General features: G+C 31.7%; 1 protein-coding gene and 2 long non-coding RNA genes across 3 annotated transcripts; 2 read left to right on the plus strand and 1 right to left on the minus strand.

Moving 5' to 3' along the window:
- Positions 1–2,393: 2,393 nt before the first annotated feature.
- Positions 2,394–5,607, minus strand: LOC108361323 (uncharacterized). The gene is made up of 4 exons (XR_001847276.1): positions 5,481–5,607; positions 4,027–4,242; positions 3,466–3,941; positions 2,394–3,414 (listed from the first exon to the last, which is right to left on the minus strand). It is a non-coding gene; the product is annotated as an uncharacterized LOC108361323 (long non-coding RNA).
- A 1,501-nt stretch (positions 5,608–7,108) lies between these two features.
- LOC108361319 (protein takeout-like) lies at positions 7,109–20,915 on the plus strand. Its single transcript, XM_017613918.1, has 4 exons — positions 7,109–7,676; positions 7,812–8,049; positions 19,702–19,947; positions 20,050–20,915. Exons 1-4 carry the CDS (start codon positions 7,589–7,591, stop codon positions 20,249–20,251), a joined length of 774 nt encoding a protein of 257 aa, XP_017469407.1. The 5' UTR covers positions 7,109–7,588; the 3' UTR covers positions 20,252–20,915.
- On the plus strand, positions 15,921–18,690 carry LOC108361321 (uncharacterized). The gene is made up of 2 exons (XR_001847274.1): positions 15,921–16,349; positions 16,407–18,690. It is a non-coding gene; the product is annotated as an uncharacterized LOC108361321 (long non-coding RNA).
- Positions 20,916–21,045: the final 130 nt, after the last annotated feature.

Raw genomic sequence — 21,045 nt, forward strand, 5'->3', positions numbered from 1 at the left:
GATTTTGGCCGAGTTTAACAAAGCGCGCCAGTCGTTTCTCTTTTGTGCAAACTGACGCCGATTGAAATGACAAGTGAAACCAAGTCCTTTTCCACCTGGTCTTTCCATCGCAGTGTGGGCCTCCCTCTTCCTCTGCTACTACCAGCGGGTTCCGGGTTGAATACTTTCAGAGCTGGAGGTTCGGTGCCCAATCGAACGACATGGCCAAGCCAGCCGGTCCGCTGTATTGCTCAAATAGGCTCAGAAAATAAAAATTACGTAGAAAAATTAAAAACCCGAGAATTATACTATTTAAAAAAGGAACGAGGCCAAAAGAACCGAAACAAGAAGCTAAAAGAAGAAGATTTTCTGAATAGATAATCAAAATCTCTTGGAGTTATTTCAAGTATTTTTCTGGTCCTATTACTATCTTTCAAAATGCACTCTCGAATGGTGCTATACGATTTTTCTTTCAAGAGTTACGTCCACTTTAACCGTCATGTCCTCGAATCTAACATCGCCAAACGAAGCATATGCTTCCTTCCAATAACCAAAGTTTCTGAAGGAAAACTCGTAAAGCAACCCTCTAAGGCGCATTTTGAATGGTAAAAATAGTACTTAATGTCGTAGAGCAAACAAAAGTGGCCATTCAAGCCCTTTTTCGTGTACTTAACCCCGGAAAACCTCAATATCTTGGCACAGTTGTAAGCTCCAGTTCGAGTTCTAAGCAGAAAATTACTTCTGAAACGACTTACATCTGCACAGAAACAGAAAACTGTATTCATAATTATTAGGTTCTTAATTTCTTTGGATTACATGTCAATCGCAAGTCTGCTTAATTCATGCTACTTATTGCATAAAACGGACTACGAGCTATTTTTTTCAAATATTCACCTCAAAATTAATTTTATCAGTTCAATAAATACGTAGCTCTAGGTCCATCCTTAAGCTAAGAAATTGTGTACCAACTTTTGAAAAGATTATATAAGGAGAGCAGACTTTTTCGATAATATAAAGCAGCTGTTGAAAGAAGAAAAATTATCCGAAAGTTGTATTCTAGCGAGTTTCAGCGGGTTTGGAAAAGCAGCAGTAACTTGATTATTTGATTATTTTTATTTTGAAATTATTAGTTTTTTAATCGGTAATAAGATAAGAATCGGTAATAATAAGATATTAATATAAAAAAAAAATTCTATTGATCTGCATTTTTCGTTTTTGCATAGCTAAACGGTCGGTATTCTAAATTTGTTCCAGGAAATGACGAATGCCTTAAATTAAAAATCTATATTTTTACGTATTGTTTAGAATTTCCATCAAAAAACCGAGTATATTGCAAATTCACATAGCATTAGTAATACACATTTTACTCCTAATTGTATACTTTGCCCACTTTTTTAGTACCTTTCGACTACCATTTTCGCTAAAGGCGATCACATTCTTCTTGTTCCTCCTACTTCCAAAATACAAATCTAGATAAAGGAGTGTCAGATTTCACTGTCACAAATTACATAACCTTGTGTTATTGAATCATGATTTTTTATATAAATGCAATTCATCGGCAAGCGAAAAACAAACTTTCAAATAAAGACAGAAAATAAAATAAAAACAACCACAATTCGATACGCCTAAATAAATTTATTTCAATTGGAATATTTATTCAACAGTACCCCAAATAAATTAAATGTTTAAAATTTTACGTTTAGAAATACAAATGCTGAGGATAAAAATCGTTTCTAAGTTTCTAAGTAAGTCATGTCAAGTCTAAGTCTTGCATTAGATATATTTAATAACTACAAATTTCCAAATTTACTAAAATGGCAACTTTCTGGTTGGTACGCGAAACATATGTATAATATTAAGAAAATAATCAAAAGGTCTTTTTGCAAAATATTTTAAAATGTCAGAAAAAAGTTTTTTGTTTTTGTTTTGCGGCACGCTTATTCTTAACGTACATAGCTTGTATTTGAAACACATTTTTGTATTATTTTCTGATGTCAAAAACTTAAAGAGCGAATATTGGTGGTAACAAACGCTTTATTTATATTCCTTTCTTTGTAAGAATTTTTCCGACCATATCTTGTGTGCGTGAATACCTATGATGAAAAGACCCCAGTGTTCGCAATATTTGATAAATCAAAAAGAATTTACTTGGTTTACATTCCTGTCAAATTGACCATATTATGAATTTCCACATTGTTAAAAAATAGTTGCTTGAGTTTTAAAGTTTTCTAAACATTTATTTAACCTTTTCAATTTTACGACATACAAGAATACGACACTCATGCCACCATTGTGAATACCCTAATTGTTTAATTTTTAAAAACCATGCCCAAAATAATAAAAAGAATCTTATCTATTATTAATTATTATTTATTCACATAGCGCATTTATAAGCGTACATATATATAATAAGGTACAAAAAGATTTTTTTTTTACAATCTTAGCTACAAAGTTCTATATTTTAAGATTATATCAAAAAGTTTGACATCTCTGTCGTAACAGCCGATTAAGTGGAATTCGGTTTGTGCTTTACATAAATGCCAAATACATAATTTATATTTTATAATTTTTGTGATACCAGCATCACAATTCATACTCATATTAGTAAATCAGTGAAAAATTAAAAGGATCAAAAGAAAACGAATAATAATAAAAATTGCATTTGGGGTACGCAGACGTAGTCGCGGGTATTAGCTAGTAATCCAAAAGTGTGGAATTGAAACGCAATTTACATATATTTGTGTGACTTTTACTAACAAACTTGTATGATCAACCATTACCTATTTCCGTTTTGTTTTATTTTTCCTTCCATCATTCCATCATTTAAACGTGTTAAAGTAATTAGAATCAATCACCTAAATTGACAATAGTTATTTTCGCTTCGAAAACTTTTGTTAAAAATAAGCATTTCCGATACGTAATTCTATTAAATATCTAATTACTACCGTATACATAAATAGTATTGTAAATTTGATTTTCATTTAAAAAATTTAGCAACACAATAATTAATTTCAGTTTAAATTAAAAATATTTGATCTTATTGTAAAAGTGCAAGAGCACTCAAAATTTTGTATAACAGCGCCCGTCTCAGCTGAGTAGGTGCAAGCCTGTGTAGAGATGTCGGAAAAACATGGATGCACCAAAAATTTTCACTTCGAAATATCAATGCATATTTATGTTCCAGTGGCACATTTATGATTATGGTTTCGTGGTCATCAGAAGGCATGACCGTCTTAAATCCATTAACGAGCGTATTATGTCTGTGAAGAAATTCTTAAAATTATCTTATGATCTAAAATTCCATGGCATGGTTAATCGCACAATGAAATAGGTTTGAAGAACTATTTTCTCTTCAGTCTCTGGCGGCAACAATGATCCGGTTCTATGGTTATGGTATAGTTGGTGACAAATTCAAAATGGGTGAGTTTCGTTGTTCTACAGAAATCCAATATAAATACATAGACTTATTTCAGACGAAATATGTACCTTAAATGTCTCAACAAGAACCACATTGGTTCTGGTGGTTGATTTAAGGGTGGCCACTTGATATGTACCCCTAAACAACTAAATCCTGTTGTCTCCGAATGAAGCTTTACCGCATAGAGATATTGGATAATCACATCCATTGGGCCAATCGGAACACAAGGAAGTTCGACGTACTCAGTGGTTCAGCACGTCTATATAGTCGGACATTCACGGTACTTTTCCTCACTTGACGATTTTAACTAATAACACAACTCCAACGACAGCTGGCGGCTCTTTCAGGAAATAGTATATCCCTTACCATGACCAATATATTTGTATCTCCTATAGAAGCCAAATCGGATCATAAAAGTGATTTTGGTAATAACTCGATTCCAGAGCCACTTGACGGGCAAATTATTTCGTTAAAATATTCCCCTTTAATAATAACTCGATTCCAGAGCCACTTGACGGGCAAATTATTTCGTTAAAATATTCCCCTTTAATAATATAATATATATTTCGAATATAAGACAAATCATTTCACCATAAGGTTTTTAGTAATAACTCGACTGCTACACCTACCTTCACTTTTTGCCTTCATACGTGGGGAAAGCCTTAGAGGCCACCTGCAGACTAAGAAGATATTGGTATAACACTGAGTGAGGCGAGACGGAAATTTCTGGCGGCCGAGATCTGAGCACTTGTGTCTTTTCAATGCCACAGGATAGTACGCCACCTTTCTTGGGGAGATTCTATAATGTTGAGATTCCTGCGGCTGAATGTTGGTTTAACAATGGTCTATGCGTTAAATTAAATTAAAAAATAAACTTGTATATATTTTTCTTTACAAAACAATAAAAACTAATAAATCAAAGAAAAAAATTAAATGGAAATAAAGTAAAAATAAATGAAAATATTTTTAAAAATTAAATGAAACTAAAAAAAAATCTTAAGAAAACAAAAAAAACAAAAAGGATATTATAAGAAGATAATAAATAGATAAAAAGAAGGAAACAAAACTTAGTAATTAAAAGGAAAAAAATATATTTTTAATTTTAAAACAAATTCAACAAATTAAAAGACAACTAAATCAAAAAAGACCATAAAATAACAACAGAAAAACAAATTTAATTAAAAAATAAATAAATAAAATAAGTTTCTGAGAATAAATTAAATTTAAAAAAAAAATTCTTTTTTAAACCATACAATCTAAAAATTAAAAGAAAAATAAACTAAAAAAGAAGAGAAAAATGTACTAAAATATAAATTTTAAAAATTTCCTAAAAATTAAATGAAATTTAAAAAAATGTTCTTTTAAANAAAGAAGAGAAAAATGTACTAAAATATAAATTTTAAAAATTTCCTAAAAAATAAAATAATAAAAAATAAGAATAACCTCTAATAATTAAATAAACAAGTAATTTTTAGCAAAAAAAAAACCGACTTCAAATCTCATATAAAAAAATATATATATACATATATATCTCATGATCCACTCTCAGATCTTAACCAGATTAGTATGGGACCACCTCTGAGACACTACCTTTTCGATGCAAAAAGAATTATCTAAATCGGTTGACGGGGTTCAAAGTTATGCGGTAACATACATAAAAAAAATAAAAATAAAAATAAAAAATATTCCGACGAACTGATAACCTCCTCCTTTTTTGGAAGTCGGTTAAAAAATATAAATGAAATAAGTCTTTAAAAATCAAATAATAGATATTTTTCGTTTTAAAACAGCAATGTGTAAAAAAAAATTATTAAAAAAAATCCGCGGACCGGGACTCGAACTCGGATCTCTCGTATGGCTTGCCTGTGCTTTTTTCACTCGGCTATTACGACTGTTGGAGTGGCGCGAGCTAAATGATATACAAGTGCTTTCTCCCAAACTAGATTTTCACCACGACTGGTGAATGAGAGAGCTTTCGAATTTTCTTGCCATTTGTCTTTCATTTGTTTTACAAAAGACTTTCAACTATCTTATGGCCCTGTTGGCCCTCTCAATCTCATTGATATGTTTCGATATTTCATACCTTAGATTCCAAAGGAGCGGTACGGGAACAGTTCCCCGAGACACCACTGCCAAAGCGCTGTATTTTTCAGAGCCCCTATCACACCAGTACCTTAGCTTGCTTATTATTCTTATGATATAGCTTGGAATTTCCTTTTTTAATGAGCATCATCATTATGCGCTGCGGTATTAAATGCGTTCTTTATGTCCAGCATTAAATATTACAGCGCAGTACTATTTCTTCCCTCCCCGCCACCTTTTACCTTCGATGGTCTCTTTCGCCATGTCGTACACAGATTAAAACGCATGTAAACATACATATCTAATTACATACACATGTTAAAGTATATTGACGTACATGTAAACAAATGAGAATCCTAAAAATACTTTAAACTCGGACAAAATCCAACAACTACAAATCAAAGTTCCAGATCACGAGATCAGAATTTCGCAATGTCGGAAAAATACCTATAAAGAGGCTTAGCTACTATGTACATACGTATATATGTACTTATGTATGTATGCGTATGAACGCTACATATGTACATATTTATATGGGTTAATTTGCAAACCATAAAAAAGACGCATATTTTTTTTTTGACCTTGAAGCGGAGAGGAATTCTACCTGGAAGATTATTAACGAAATCAAAACAAAGTCAATAAAGATCTTCAGCCACTAAAGCTGGCAACTTTTTTATGTTCATGCATTTTTTTTGCTATTTTCTGCAAATCATTTCGCTTACGGAATATAATCTCATTAAGATAATTGTGCGCAAGTCAAGTGTGAAAGAGGAGTGTAAGATGGCAAGAAGAAATCGAATAATAGCAGTGGAAGGAACAGAAACTTAACGCTAATAATAGCCTCAGGCATTCTGAATGTATGTATGCATGTATGTACACATTAAGAACTATCTGGACGTTAAAATCAGATTTATATTCCTGTGAAATGCTTTGGCATGGACGCCAAAAGCCAAAACCGTCGCCGACCTAAAGGCAACGGTGATGCCAACAATGTTGAAAATATAGCTTTGCTACGTACATACATACATACGTAATTGACTATAATGATATTTACGATGACGGTACTAAAAGGACAAAACAAATACAGCATATATTTAAGCGAAAACTTGATAGGAGCCAATTAAAAATTTATTGATAATTTCTGTGCGTTTCTAGACCTGTTAATAATACTAATTATTTATGGTTTTGGACATGGATAGTGGTTTATACGCGTGCGCACTCAACTAAGTTGACGTCTGCCATTATCGTCGACGTCGTCATTCTCGTTGTCGTTATTCGCTGGCATCAAAACACACTGAAACGGAGAGAAGAATAGGCGAGCTAGCAGTCCGTTTAGTCAATTGGATGAATAATTTATGCATGTAAATTTGTATGCATGCACGTTTGCTTGTATGACTCTTGCCTAGCATTCGCGAATCGTATTGTTGGCTGTGTAGAATAAACACTAAAAGCTACAACTGCAAATAAAACAAGTCTACAATAAAAACCAACACACTGAAGTAGGTAAATGACGAGCATAAGAAATAAAATAAATAAATGAATAAAAACAAAAACGTAAACGAAAACAAAAACAAAAACAAAAAATTCTACAGCGGCCGAGCCATCGAAAAAAGATTATAAATGCCTGCGTTTGTCCAGAACTGTTTTACAGTTTAGCATTGAACTCGAACAGTGAGTTCGCAAAAATTATTCCAATAACTTAAATTTGCTGAAGACAACGCGAGTGCGCGACCGTGCTACATAAGCCGATAAATATATAAAATACAAATTATTCAACGCAAAATCAAACGGAACGAAAATTCAGTAGCAGTTAGACGATGCAACATTTCGGTTATTGATAAATTTAAGTAGAATAAAATTTCGGGTAAAAATTGTTGGTATACACCTCCAATATAAACGTATAAAAAGCAGCGCATCAGTGGTCGCATAGCGCGTTCAGCTATAAATTTATTCCAAAAATAAATTCGGGTTTGTCGCTTAAGTCTTTTGTTTCGTACCGCATGTAAACGTCCTTTCGACGCTGCAAAGCAAATACTTTGAGGAAAGAAACCGAAAGCTTTAACTCTTCATCCTTTAAAGCAGCATAGCAATACATTTTCTGGAATAAAAATGTTCATGGAGCAGCGAAATTCGTTCCTTTTGACATTCCTCATCAGCAGCTGTCTGCTGTTGGCAACGGCAGCAAGCTCAAATTTTCGTACGTTTGATTTCCTTGTTAAAAAAAAAAAAACAGAAAAGTTCTACATTCTTGCGACTTCTTCGCACTGATTTTCTGTATTTAAAAATCTTTGAAGTGACTTTTGTTGTTATCTTTTTCTTTTTTCACTTTTAGCCGCCGACATACCGCGCTGCCGTGTCGGCGACACAGACTGCATAACGCGCACTTCAACGAATTTGGTGCGCCAGTATGGGCGTACCGGCTATCAGGCTGCGGGATTTCCAATCATTGAACCCTTCGTTGTCAAACGCTTTGATATTTCGGATGGCCGCGCTGGCTCGTTGAATTTGAAATTGAATTTCCGTGATGTGAATGTAGAAGGATTGTCCGGCGTAAAGATTGATCGTTCTGTGTGAGTTGATTTTTAATTTTTGATTTCATGGTTGTTTATCTTTCAATATTTTGGCGGCGGTTTCGAGCTTAAGTGCTTCTAAATTTAAATTCATGAAATGTAAGTAAGTATTCAAGGCAGAATTCAAATTCAATCAAAATGAATCTGTGCGACAAATTGTATGCCAAAAACGCTCTTCCGCATAGAAAAAAAAAACAAACAACTTTATAAATATTTGTGCTCTAAAATGGAAAGGGTTTTTGCTACTTTGGCTGTGTTGTTTTTTAAGAAAAAGTAAAACTAAAAATGCAGCCTTAGAATCTTAATATGTCCCATCTAACGCCTAATTTGGTGGCTATTGCTCGGTGTGAAAAGCAAATATTTTTAAGTTTGAGATACTGTGGCTTAAAACAAATTAAAATAATATCAAATAAACTAAATTATATAAAATAAACAGATAAAACTGAATTCAATTATATAATTTTTCTTTTAAATATGACAAATTTAAAACAAAGTTTAAAATAAAATAAAATGAATTTAAAAAAGGTTTTTATTTTAAACAAATAAAACAATCTTGAAAATAAAATTTAACCATTTAAAAAAATAATAAAGAAAATAAGATAATATATTACAATTTTTAAAACAAATTAAACAAACTAAATCAAATAAAAAGAAGGAAAATTACTTCTAATTTCATTTAAATTAAATTAAGTTAAATTAAATTTAGAAACTAAAACAATAGTAAGATTTGTTAAAGTAAATAAATTAAATAAAAATCTAAGATAAAGAAAATATTATTTAAATAAAATAAAAAAAACAAATGAATTGCTTAAATTAAAATTAAATTAAAATGAAATAAAATGAGCTAAAAATCAAGTACAGAAATAAAACGCAGTTAAACATTTAGCTAAAGTAGATAAAAAAGTAAGAAATAAAATATAACCAAAATAAATAAAATACACTAAATTTTAAAAATAAGTAAATAAAAATAAAAAACTTAAATAAAGTAAATGAAATTGAACTAAATTATATGAAGTAATACAAAAACGAAATGAAGCAAAAAATAACTAAATCAATATAAAACAAATTAAAAATGTAAGAAAGAAATAAAAATAACTAAAACAAATTAAAATAAAATCAAACCAAATAAAATAAAATCAAATGAAATGAATGAATGAAATGAAATAAAATAAAATAATATAAAATCAAATATAATATAATAAAATGTAATATAATGAAATAAAATATAATAAAACAAAACCAATAACGTTTAAAAAATAAAAAATAAAATAAAAATTACAACCAATAAAATTTAGTTAATTTAACGAATTTATTTTAATTTAAATGAAACAACATATGATAAAATATAAACATTATCAAAATTTAAGTACGTTAAATAATTAAAACAAAAGTAAAAATGAAATGAAAAAGAAATAAAATCAAACCGAATAAAAAATTTAATTCAGTAAAAAATAAAAAAAAAAACAAAACTTAAAAATTAAAATAATAAAATTAAAGTAAATAAAATCTAATTAAATTAATTTGAAAAACTTTATTAATTATATTATAAAAAATGCAAAAAATTTAAGTAAATCTAGTAAATAAAACAAAATTAAATTATGTTAATAAACAAGTAAGAAAGAAAATAACATAAAACAAATAAAGGTAATTCAAAGATGTAAAAGGGATTAACAATTAAATTAAATAAAGTAATATAAAATTAAATCTTTTATCCGACATGAGTTCATAAAATATAAAATTGGTATTGTACATACTAAGTTTCGTAGAGATCGGTAAAGTGGCTACTGAGCTAATAAGTTTTTATCATACAATACGCTGTATTTACGTATGTATGTATGTTTATCAATTTTTAGACATCTAACGTGAGTAAATCGTAACAGTAAAGCGAGAACTATTGTATTTATTACATTTCTTAAAATACCGTTATTTGGTTATTCCCCGATTTGGCAAATTTTTTATGCATTAAGATGCTTAAGTCGTTTACTGAGATATACACGTTTCATCCTAAGCGATGCCAGGCCAATTTTAAAAAATTTTATAAAACTTTATTTTTCTACTCAAGGATTTTCGCTTATGTAATTTTGTGGCAACTAAGCACTGTTTAGTTTCCATGCCAAAAGGAAATTCGGCATTAATTTTATAAATCTTATTTCGTATCTCACCATGGACATAATTAAGATAAATGACATTGGACTTACTGAGAAGACGAAGCCATAAGCTTTCGCTCAAAACTAATGCCGAGTTTTCACTAGGCATTGGAATGATAGACAATAGTTGCGTTCGCGTAGCTGTTAATTGGTCATGTTTAACCAAACCTTTCAGGTTTTTGCGTTCGCGTACGCAAAAAACTTGCAAAGTAGGGGAAATTGAGAGAGCAAAGTGACATTTCATCTTGAGGGGAAGCTGCTGGTTTCTGCTGCAAAAATGTTTGCCAAAAGCAATTTGCCAACAGGAAAACAGCTGATCAAAAACAGCTGGTTTGAATTTACGGAAATCACAAAATTTCATTTGGTGGTTTGGAAGTTAAAAATGTAAACTTGTAAGAAGTAAGTAGTTATTTGTTTAATCAAAAAACTGTGTCAGGATACCACTTTGAAATGAGTTAAGGCAGAAGTATTTTTGAGTACCCAAAATTTATTTTTACATTTTTTAGATTTTGACGCCCAGTGGAAATACAGAATGTATGTATGTATATCTTCTATATATATAATATAATTGTAACAGACCGATGTCTATACATTATAGATTTTAAAGAAAACTAAAAACGGGGGATCGTTATTAGAGCCACAGAATCCAAATCAATAATTTTTAGAATTTTTGTTTGGCTGTATGTCTATTTGTTTGTCTAATGCATAGAATTGCATGCAGTTTCCATCGATTTAGAGCTAGACGTCTAACTTAGCATATAGAAATTGTGAGTTGCATCCTGTTTGAAAATTGCAGTTTAAGTAAATTGATAACGTAAAGTAAACATTGTAATATGGCTGTCAAAAGAAAGAGGCTTAAGAAGGCTTACAGCCGAAAATATTTTTTGGCGAAGGTTGCCACCTATTTGAAAATTTTAATTTAATTTAATTGTAAAGATAAATTGAATACTGCAATATGGGTATCAAGCTGAGAAAATTTGAGAAAGTTTACTGCCGAAAATCTTTTTGAGGGGAGTTGCCATCTGTTTTAAAATGTCATTCAATTAAATTGATAAAATGAATGAAATATTACAATACGGATATCAAACAGCACAAAAATACGTTTAAGGCGCAGTGAAGCACGCCGGGTATTTGCTAGTACGAAATAAATAAAAAAGTTGAAAGCAATACTTCCCTCATAAAATTTCACCCAAGGGCATTACTTCAAAAGAATATCTCTATTTTTGCTGCTGATGATTTCATCAAGTAAATATGTTTGCTTTTTTTCATTCTTTCAAAGAAAATTTAGCCAATAAAAAATTGGCATCCCTTTTCGCGCAATCTCGAGCTACTTGATATGCAAATTAAAGCTGGAAATCACAAAATGCCTACCGACAATTTTAGTATGCATTCCTCGGATCTTCTTTATTTCGGAAATGTTAAACGTTGTATGTATCAATATTTATACATGCAGTTCATTAACCTTAGTTTTTTTTTTTTATTTAACAGCTGATGGTGTCAATTCGAAAGCTTTTAGCATTTGTATGTAGCTATTGATCTAGCAGTGCGAGCAAAAACATTTATATATACTTACGTAAATATGCCTATGATCATGCATATGCACTTATGTACATTTATTTAAATATTTTGTTATTATTTGAGCTTCATCAGTTTTAGTATTTTCGGCCGATTTCAGATAAATGGAAGTATATATGTACATACGTATATTTTCTTGAGTTTAATATTTATATTTTGAGTTAAGCGTAAATATACACAAACGTATGTATGTGCAAATATTGCTTTTTTCAAATATTTCTCTTTACATTTTTCGTTAATTTTTTTCTGATAACAGTGTGGAACAGCCATTTTTAGGCCTTAATGAAATAATGTCTAAATTTTGTTTACAATTTTTGGTTACCCTTTCAGATATATTTCGCGCCATATGTACATGTGTATTGTATATAAATTTACTTAACATTATAATAGTTTAAAAATAGGTTAGGTCAATGTGACAGTCAGTCCAAAAGACCAACTCGCTTAGACCCTGCAGGTCTATCGTTTTACCACTGTGAAACACAGAAGCCTCATTGACTATATTTCATGGAACAATTTTGAAGCTCTTATAAAGCGTAAGATTGCTATTATTCCTACAACGGATAGTTTTGTGAGTGAGTTAAAGAAGTGTTTTCCTAAAAAGCCTGCTCTGCTCCTAGCTAAAGCTGGGCACCTGCAGAAGAAGTGTTTGACTGTTTCCTCCTCCTCCTTGCAACTTCTATAAAATTCTTGGGAGTATACTCCTAATCTTGAAGAGTGCCTGCCAAATAGCCAATGACCGATGATGGAATGATGGAAACTCTATATTAACGGACTCGTGATCAGCAGGAAAAATTCTATCAAAACCAGCTTTAACACTTGTCAAAATCAGTGTTGCCCTGTGTAAGCTCTCCACACAATACACTCGCGCTATTCAGTCGTGAATTACAACAGAAGTTGGACGAATCTGTTTACTTTCCTTTTGAATTTAAGATACCGTCAGAAACGCTCTCTATCTTGCAAAAAACAATTAATTGCTTTAACCACTATCTTAAAATCAAATCTCCGAAGCAAAATTTTAGAGCCAATGTGAAAAGCAGCACAAACTTTAGTGAGAATAGCAAATTCAAACTGCTCTAGCGAAGAAGATACAAAACAGGATGCCTTTTACCTTCCTATTGACAAATTACCATGTTTTGCAACAGTCGAATAACTTTGATTTTTGAAATATTGGCCAGCTTTTTCGTCATTTATCCCACTACTGCGCTGGTAACAAAAAGTTTGTAACCTGTAAATAAAGTTCCGTTAAATTTTCTAAGCCTGTTCGCATTTTGTGCACTTTTGAAACTGGTAAATATGCAGAATCATAGAATCGCGTTTACAAGAAGTGATAACATTTTTTCGAAATATACCTTTTAGAATCGAAGTATCAACGGATAAACCAAAGCCGGGCAATTTTTTATCAAAACCGCTTTAAGTCCAACAACCTCAGTTTAAGGATTAGATTTAAGTTAAAGGATAGGATTACATTTTAATTTCCTCAGAAAAACGACACAGAGTTTAAAGAGGAAGCCAAGTAGGAAGTAAATTTTCACTAGAGATCAGGTTCTTCCGGAACAAAATATGATTTAAAGAAACGTCAAAAATACATTTTTATGAAACAAGTACTATATTTCCCTTCAGAAATCTAAAAATTATAAAACTGTGATGCATGAAATGTTAAATTTTTAAGTTATACTAACTACCTTTTCATAGCCGATAAGCTTATATCCTACATACAAAAATTAGTATATTTATGTGTTCGTATCGGTATCACACACGAAATTTAAAGTTAAGGTAATTCTCTAGTATAGGGTAACAACCCCTAGAAAAGGTGCGGAAAAGTCGGGAGGGTTACCATACGACGGGTTTTGGTCCCCTATTAACAATCTGGAGGGGAGGGCTAATATTATTAACCATTTAAAAGTTATAAACAAAAAAACTTTTGTTAAATTTCGTTGTTTTATATGGGCAATTACCACGTCAAAAATGCACTAAATCACCAGTTTCCACTTTTAAAACACTATTAAAACGTCTCCGGTTATTGTTTTATGCAAATTTATTCACTTTTATTTTATATATTTCGTTAATAAAACAGAGTAAACAAACTTTGCGCCTGCCAAAATTATTATAACCTTAAATCGCTGGTATTGCCACTTTATTTCACATTTCATTTGCGCTATTACACTCAGTTTACACTATACCTTCTTCTTCTTTTTTTACTTTCACCTAAATAAAATATTCTAACCAAAATATAATAGCAAATTTCGCTATACCATGGCAGCGCTACTTTTATGGTTTACAGTTATATATCGAAGTATTGTTTTTATGGAAAAAGCGTCGCATGCGATTTTTTATTAAAAATTTTCATTATTTATCGAAGTATTGATTTTTGTGGAAAAAAGCGCCGCGATTTATTATTAAAAATTTTCATTTATTTATATATTAAATGAAAGAAGATACCGAAAAGCATTGAACACTACACACACCTTGTAAGGAAACGTGAATTATTACGAAATACTAATACAGTGGCAGCACTATAGCTATCGTTTCAGTTCGCAAAGATTGTCAACTTCTTTTTAGTAACAAAATAATCTATCTTAGGTTGATAAAACTATGTGTTTGTTTAATAATTAAGTTAAATTATATATTTTAATAGTGTTTAAAAAGTGAGAACAGGTGATTTAGTGAATTTTTGTCGGGGTAATTGCCCATACAAAACAACGAAATTTTAATTTTTTTAAGAGGTTATAGCAATTCTTCGAAAAAGAAACTTTTTTTCACGTAAAATATACTGGATACTATTAAAAACCAGGGTACCCTTACTTTCGGTATTCTTCGGGTGCATTTCACCAACGGGCCAAAGGCAGCGGAATTAAAAAATAATAATAATCGGATAATTTTTAACTAACTTTTTACTAATTAAATAATTACCAAATACTTATACAAATTTCCAAGCAATGCATTTGTCCGCTAGCGGAATTTGTCAGAACCAAAATTCTAATTATCCAAAAAATGGACCAAAGTTTTGGCTCGGGGAATACTTTCCAGCAGATGAATCAAAATAAGGAAAATAATATTCGTAACAAAAATTTTTCTCGGAAATATATTTTGGTATGAAAAATACGATTACAGAAAGCCAGGTCCTGTGGAGTGTTAGTGCTCCCAGTCAACCAATACACCACAGGGCGCAACATTTTTGGCTCGGAGAATTCTTTCAGGTAATTCCAAAAAATAAAAAAAAAATCACGACAATTTATTTTAGTATGAAAAAACGATTAGATAAATTTTAACTAATTTTTTACCCAAAAATATGATTAAATAACTTTTTACTCATTTTTTAACCAATGCCGATATCCCTTTAACATTGGTCATAACTTCTTTGAGCATCCGTCCTGTATTATACGGGACAGTCCTCTTTTTTGACCAATTGTCCTGGGAATATCTTTATTTCATAGGAACGCCAAATTTTGTTTTTATTTTTTGTTTCTTTTTTTTTATGTAAGTAATGCAAATTTCCGATTTTGAGCAAAAAATTATAAAAATTAATTCTGCAAAATTTCACCAAACCTTCATACTTTTTAATCAGAATCTTTAGGAAAAATTTGGTATGAAGTTTTGTAGCCCATTAAAATTTATTATAATAAAGGGCAAGCGCAATGTGTGCTGCTCATTTGCTTCTCTTTTAAAAATATTATCGAGCATACTTTGTACGAAAAAAATGCGTAACACCGTCAAAAAAATAGAAATCCAAAGATTAACGGTGTTAACTTCAAACATGCACTTTATTGTATTAAAAATTAAGAAGTTTTTTGTATCAAATTTTGTGGGGTAAAAATCTCGATAAAAATATCCTATAAGTTTGAGATGTTACTTTAAGGATGCTCTTTTAGCTCTAATACATTTAGGATCATTGAAGAAGGTTTTAAGATCTGTTACCTTGTGTGGAAAAAATAGCAAAATTATTTTTTGCTCCGTATTCGGCCCCCATAAATATGGTCACCGTAGTCATAACACATGTTCTAATTATCCAAAAAAAAAAAACCTTCTACAAAGCAATTTTTTTGGCTCGGGAATACTTTCCAGCAGATAAATCCACAAAATTAAAAAAATTAATTTTATGAAAAAAATGTGTTAATTTAGACTGCGTTTAAAATATTTATAAAAATCACATTTTTGATAAAAAAAATAATTCAGTTAAAACCCATTTAAAAAAAAATTACTGAGCTTTTCATATTTTCATAAAACTTAAACTACGCAACTGTATTAAGTTTCTTTAAATGTTTGAAGAATAAATACTAATTTCTCAAATTATTTTGTGAAGGAAAAGTTGAAAAAATGAAAATGTAATTTTGACTCTCTATACCCCATCACTGACTGAGTATGGTAAGATTCGCAGCAATAAAATCTACATTTTCTACTGCAACCAGGCGTCCATCAAATCGCTTATTTCTAAAGTGGATGTGAAATGGCGCTAATTTTTTAAGGAGATGGCTGTGAGATTGAAAAACCTGAACCTGTATTCCAAGCCATTCCGAAATTGAAGTTAATTGCAATACAAATGAGCTCGCTTTCGTGGGGCCAACATCAATGATACCAAAAGTATTCTCACTGGTAACTGTAAACTTCTAATAAGTAAGAAATTGTCTGCAATTACAGACAAACAGTGGCCGATCTTCAGCGGGTGGTCTTAAATAAATAAAATGTCAACAGAATTACCCTTAATACAAGCCATTCAATTTTGAATCTTTTACTTATATTTACTAAGCTAATTTTCACTCGGAGAGATCATTTTACGTACATCGAAAGCCGTGGCTAAAAGTATGCGATTTATTTTACAAAACAAGCCTGAAAGATAGTTCTCTATTTGGTGGCAGTTTTTTGCTTCTCGTGTCTGTCATTTGTAATTTTTCCAAGAATTACTATTTTCACAACTGTAATAAATTATTTCGTGCGTCCTTCATTTCAAAAATTTCACATATCCTTAAGTAATAATTAATTAAGTAATAACGCTAATTGAATTTGTCAATTGAAAATGTCCAAAGTTAACTTATGTAAATGGAAGCAATGGGAATTTATTAGCCATCAAACAATCACGTAAATATAGAAGTGACTGAGAGTAGAATTATCAAGTGTTTCTGAAACAAATTAACACAATTAAATGTCATCAATATGCAAATGCAAAAATAAGAGAATATGCATAGGATGATGAAATAAATGATGACAATTTAAAAAAAAACTGGGATTTCGGTATCTTCGGAATGTTTTTAAGGGGGGTACAAATAGCACACTGAAGTGGAATAAATCAAAAGTCATAGTAGCATTATATAACATCGGCTTCAACTAACAGAAAGCTGAACTGCCATCGCTACGTTGGGGAGTGGCCTAGGACGGCTTCCCGGTATTCCTTCAAAGTAGCTAAATGGTTTTGAAATTGGCTCGGGTCGATTTTAGAGACCTGTGTTGGCGATGTTGTTTTTGTGGGGTCTATCTAACTTACAATTTATTTTCCACAGCGGAGGCCACTATGCACTGACCGCATGAATGAGTTAAGGGTATGTTTATCTCGCGCATAGGTGACGTGAATTGGTCACCAACATTGTGCGATTTGACACCGGAAACCTATTTTTTGTGTGGTTTCCTAAATTCGCAGGTCTATGCCGATAAGCCGCAATCGACCGATGCCCTTAAATCTCAGGCAAGCGCTCAAGTTCAAACGCATACATGTGTCAGAGTGAATGAAAATTGGGCCACTTGGATCCATAAAAAGCCGTGGCGTACATTTTAACGATGTATATTCTCTTGTTGATTGTTGATGCTTCCAATAGGTTGGGATGATGTATTTCCCACCGAATTTCATTTATCAAAAAGTCAGAGCTATTGCTAAATGCTTACTCCAACACGAATTAGGATGTAGAAGCTCCAGCCAACACTGGTGCAGCTATCATAGATGCAGGAGGCATATTGAAAAATCGTATGGCACACTCCAAACTGAGTTTGGCATTGAATTCTTTTCCTCAGTATAAATCACTAGGCCTACATATGTAGATAACATTTTCTCGCTATGTTGCATAGAACGGATCAAAATACCAGAGGATGGTTGAGCAAATTACAGACTCGTTCGTTTCCTTTGCACACATCACACTAAATGTGGAGGAGAGCATGCTTTCTAAAGCTCATCATTTCTACACGAAGAGAAGGTCGGTATACACCGCTCTACAAAATGGTATGGATAGAAAGGATGGTGAGTTCTGAGGTGTTCACCTTCACTTTCACATTAGTCAGCAGAGGCAGCCTAAGACAGGAGTACTGTTGACACTGCTCTAGTCCTTGATGTTCAACACGATGCCCAAGAAAACGGAAGGAGGTTCTGCTGATCTTGCAGAAATGCAATGCCGCGAAATTCAAAAATTACATATATAACAAGATCACAAAGACGCCAAGCTTCGATTTGGTATACTAACAGTACGCTGTTTGTTGGCATCACATTTAAGTTTAGGCCAAATTTATGATAAACTATGCAAGAAATGCGGAACAAATGGGGAGATTATGGAGCATACCTTTGGGGATGTCCAGCCCTTGATAGGAGCAGCTCGGTCTCGTAGAAGAGAAAATTTTCCACCAAATTTGAAGGAAGCCATTAAATACCACTGCTGCCAGAGATAGATTAACTACATGTAGTTTATCTAGTAATGCTATGCACCTTATTCATTTTTGAGAAACCACGAAGGCCTCACCTGAGCCACATCTACGTCAGTCTATGCTGGATCCTCGGACATCGAAATTATGAAGGGAATGAGTTTGCTGATGAGATGGCCAGATGCGGCTCAGAGATGCCTTCCTTCCGTCGTCAGGAAAGGACACTGTGCTATAGCAAAAATGCTTCAATGGTGGCGAATACTAACAAGTACTCTCTGCAGAGGCTACCATGATGAGGATGAGGAAAAGTCAATTGACCATTTGTTCATTAGAAGAATGACTTGAAGCTATTCTCTCGATTAAGACACATAATCTCGTCATGGCACTCATAATTGGCAATTCTGTCTCCGTGTGGAAGTATGGAAATTTCCACACACGCCCTTCTAACCCAACCTAACCTACTTACACATTTTTATATTACACTGGTTCAAAAAAATCGACTTTTTTTCCAAGTCCCTTGTGAAATATTTTCGGGTCAAGGAAAAAATATGCCAGTCGAAAGCACAGTTCTTTATACTAAGAGGTCGCCCATCGCGAATTTCTACTTCCCATATAAGGGGAAATTACAAACTACTTTTAGACTACTTGAGAAGCAGACAGAAAATGGGAAAAATAATTCGAAAACTACGATTTCTATTGATTTTTATACGGGCTATGCCAATTTTTTTTTTTAATTTTTTATGGTGAAAATTCTAAACGAAATTATGGTAATTTTTAATATTGTTTTCAGTTAACTCAATCGAAATTCAGGTCTTTTTAAATAGAAATTATTAATAGAAGAGAGACTTTTTTATTTTTATACGTATTGAAGAGAAATCGAAGGTTGTAAACAAGTTTCGTATGATTTTTTCCATAAATTCCTCCACCAAAAGTTATTCAAGGTCAAGATCCAACGATAAAAAATAATTAAGGATTTTTTTAAACTTCAGCAAAATGTTTTTTAAACTTATCATTAAATAGCATGTAATTTTTCTTGGAAATGTTATTATTTTTATTGTTCTTTGAAGAAAAGCCTAATAAAGTGTGTATCGAAATTATATGCAACTCAAAATAAATATAATTTTTTTTAACAGTCTTTTCTCATCAAGAATGTTAATGCGAGAGGCACTGTCTCTCAAATAAAATAATTTAATTAGTTTTAGTTTAGTAGTCCTTCCTAATGTTTTCCTNTAATGCGAGAGGCACTGTCTCTCAAATAAAATAATTTAATTAGTTTTAGTACCTTCCTAATGTTTTCCTTTTTTTTTACTTGCAGTGGCTTCGAGCGTGATCCAGCAACTAGTAAATTTGAAATGTACGGCTCATTTCCGAAAATTGTTCTAAGCGGAAAATATGTGGCCGACGGACGTATTCTCTTCTTGCCTATTAAAGGTGATGGTGACGCCGACATTGTGCTGCACAATCCCAAGTTCTCAGTGAAATTCAAGCCCTCCGTTCATCCCAAAGATGGCAAAACCTATTTGAGTGTGAACAAGCTGAAAGTGTTGGTGGAACCGCAAAGGTAATTTCAAAAATATGTTCAAATAAATATAATACAACAGTTTTTACACAACATTATTTTATTTATATTTCCTTTACTTATACATGCACCTCTTTATTCTAGAATGGCCATCAAATTGACCAATCTCTTCAATGGTGACCCAGCACTCGGCAACAATTTGAATGAGTTTTTGAATCAAAATTGGCAGGAAGTTTGGAACGAGCTACAACCTTCCATTCACTTGGCCATTGCTGATATTGTGAAAAATATACTACATACGCTCTTCAAGCGTTTCGCTTACGAAGATTTGTATGCGGATGAATGAGAGATTTTAATGTCCTGCAAATGATTGCAAAGGCATTCAAAGACACTATCTGAATGAATTCTCATAAGAAATGTAATCAGTTTTATAATTAATTGAGTATTTTATTTTATTTATGTACATTCTAAGTGCGATTTATTTCGGAATATTTATATATACATATATGTATACATATGTGATGTAGCAGTAAAAGTAAGATTGCTTTCATTGGAACGCCCTATTACTATTTTTTTAATTACTAAGATTTTTCTAAATTTAAACAAAACCCTAAATATATGCTATATAAGCTATATAAGTACCCACATATGTACGGTGTAACAACAATTCTGTATAGCTAAAATATAGATACATGCATATGTATATGTAGTCACATGTAAAAAAAAAGTTTACCATCTTTTTACAAACAGAAAAAAATGTAATAAAAAAAGGAAACCTCTGGAATTAATGATTTTTGACATCGACACTTGGGATGTAGATATGCATTAAGGTTTAATTTTTGTCTCTTTCAAATCAATCGAAATGGCACTAAAAAGGCTTTAGTTCTTAACTACACGAAGGAGAGAGTTGCCACCAGCTTAAATAATCAAATTCAATTTGAATTAAGGATATTAGATAATTGAAACATGTTTCACTATATGGGTGACAGACGAAAGGAGTTTGAAGAGGTAGTAGATTGAAAATATTTTGAAGAAGGTTGCCACCTATTTAAAAAGTCAAATTTAATTAAATGATAGCCAAGTTACTTGAAATATTAAGGTATAGGAGTCAAATGAAAATGTTTTAAGAAATCTTTAGTT

This window comes from Rhagoletis zephyria, unplaced genomic scaffold (assembly GCF_001687245.7).
Source record: "Rhagoletis zephyria isolate East Lansing unplaced genomic scaffold, Rhagoletis_zephyria_1.1 Rzeph_scaffold_00734, whole genome shotgun sequence".
Classification (NCBI taxonomy): Eukaryota; Metazoa; Arthropoda; class Insecta; order Diptera; family Tephritidae; genus Rhagoletis; species Rhagoletis zephyria.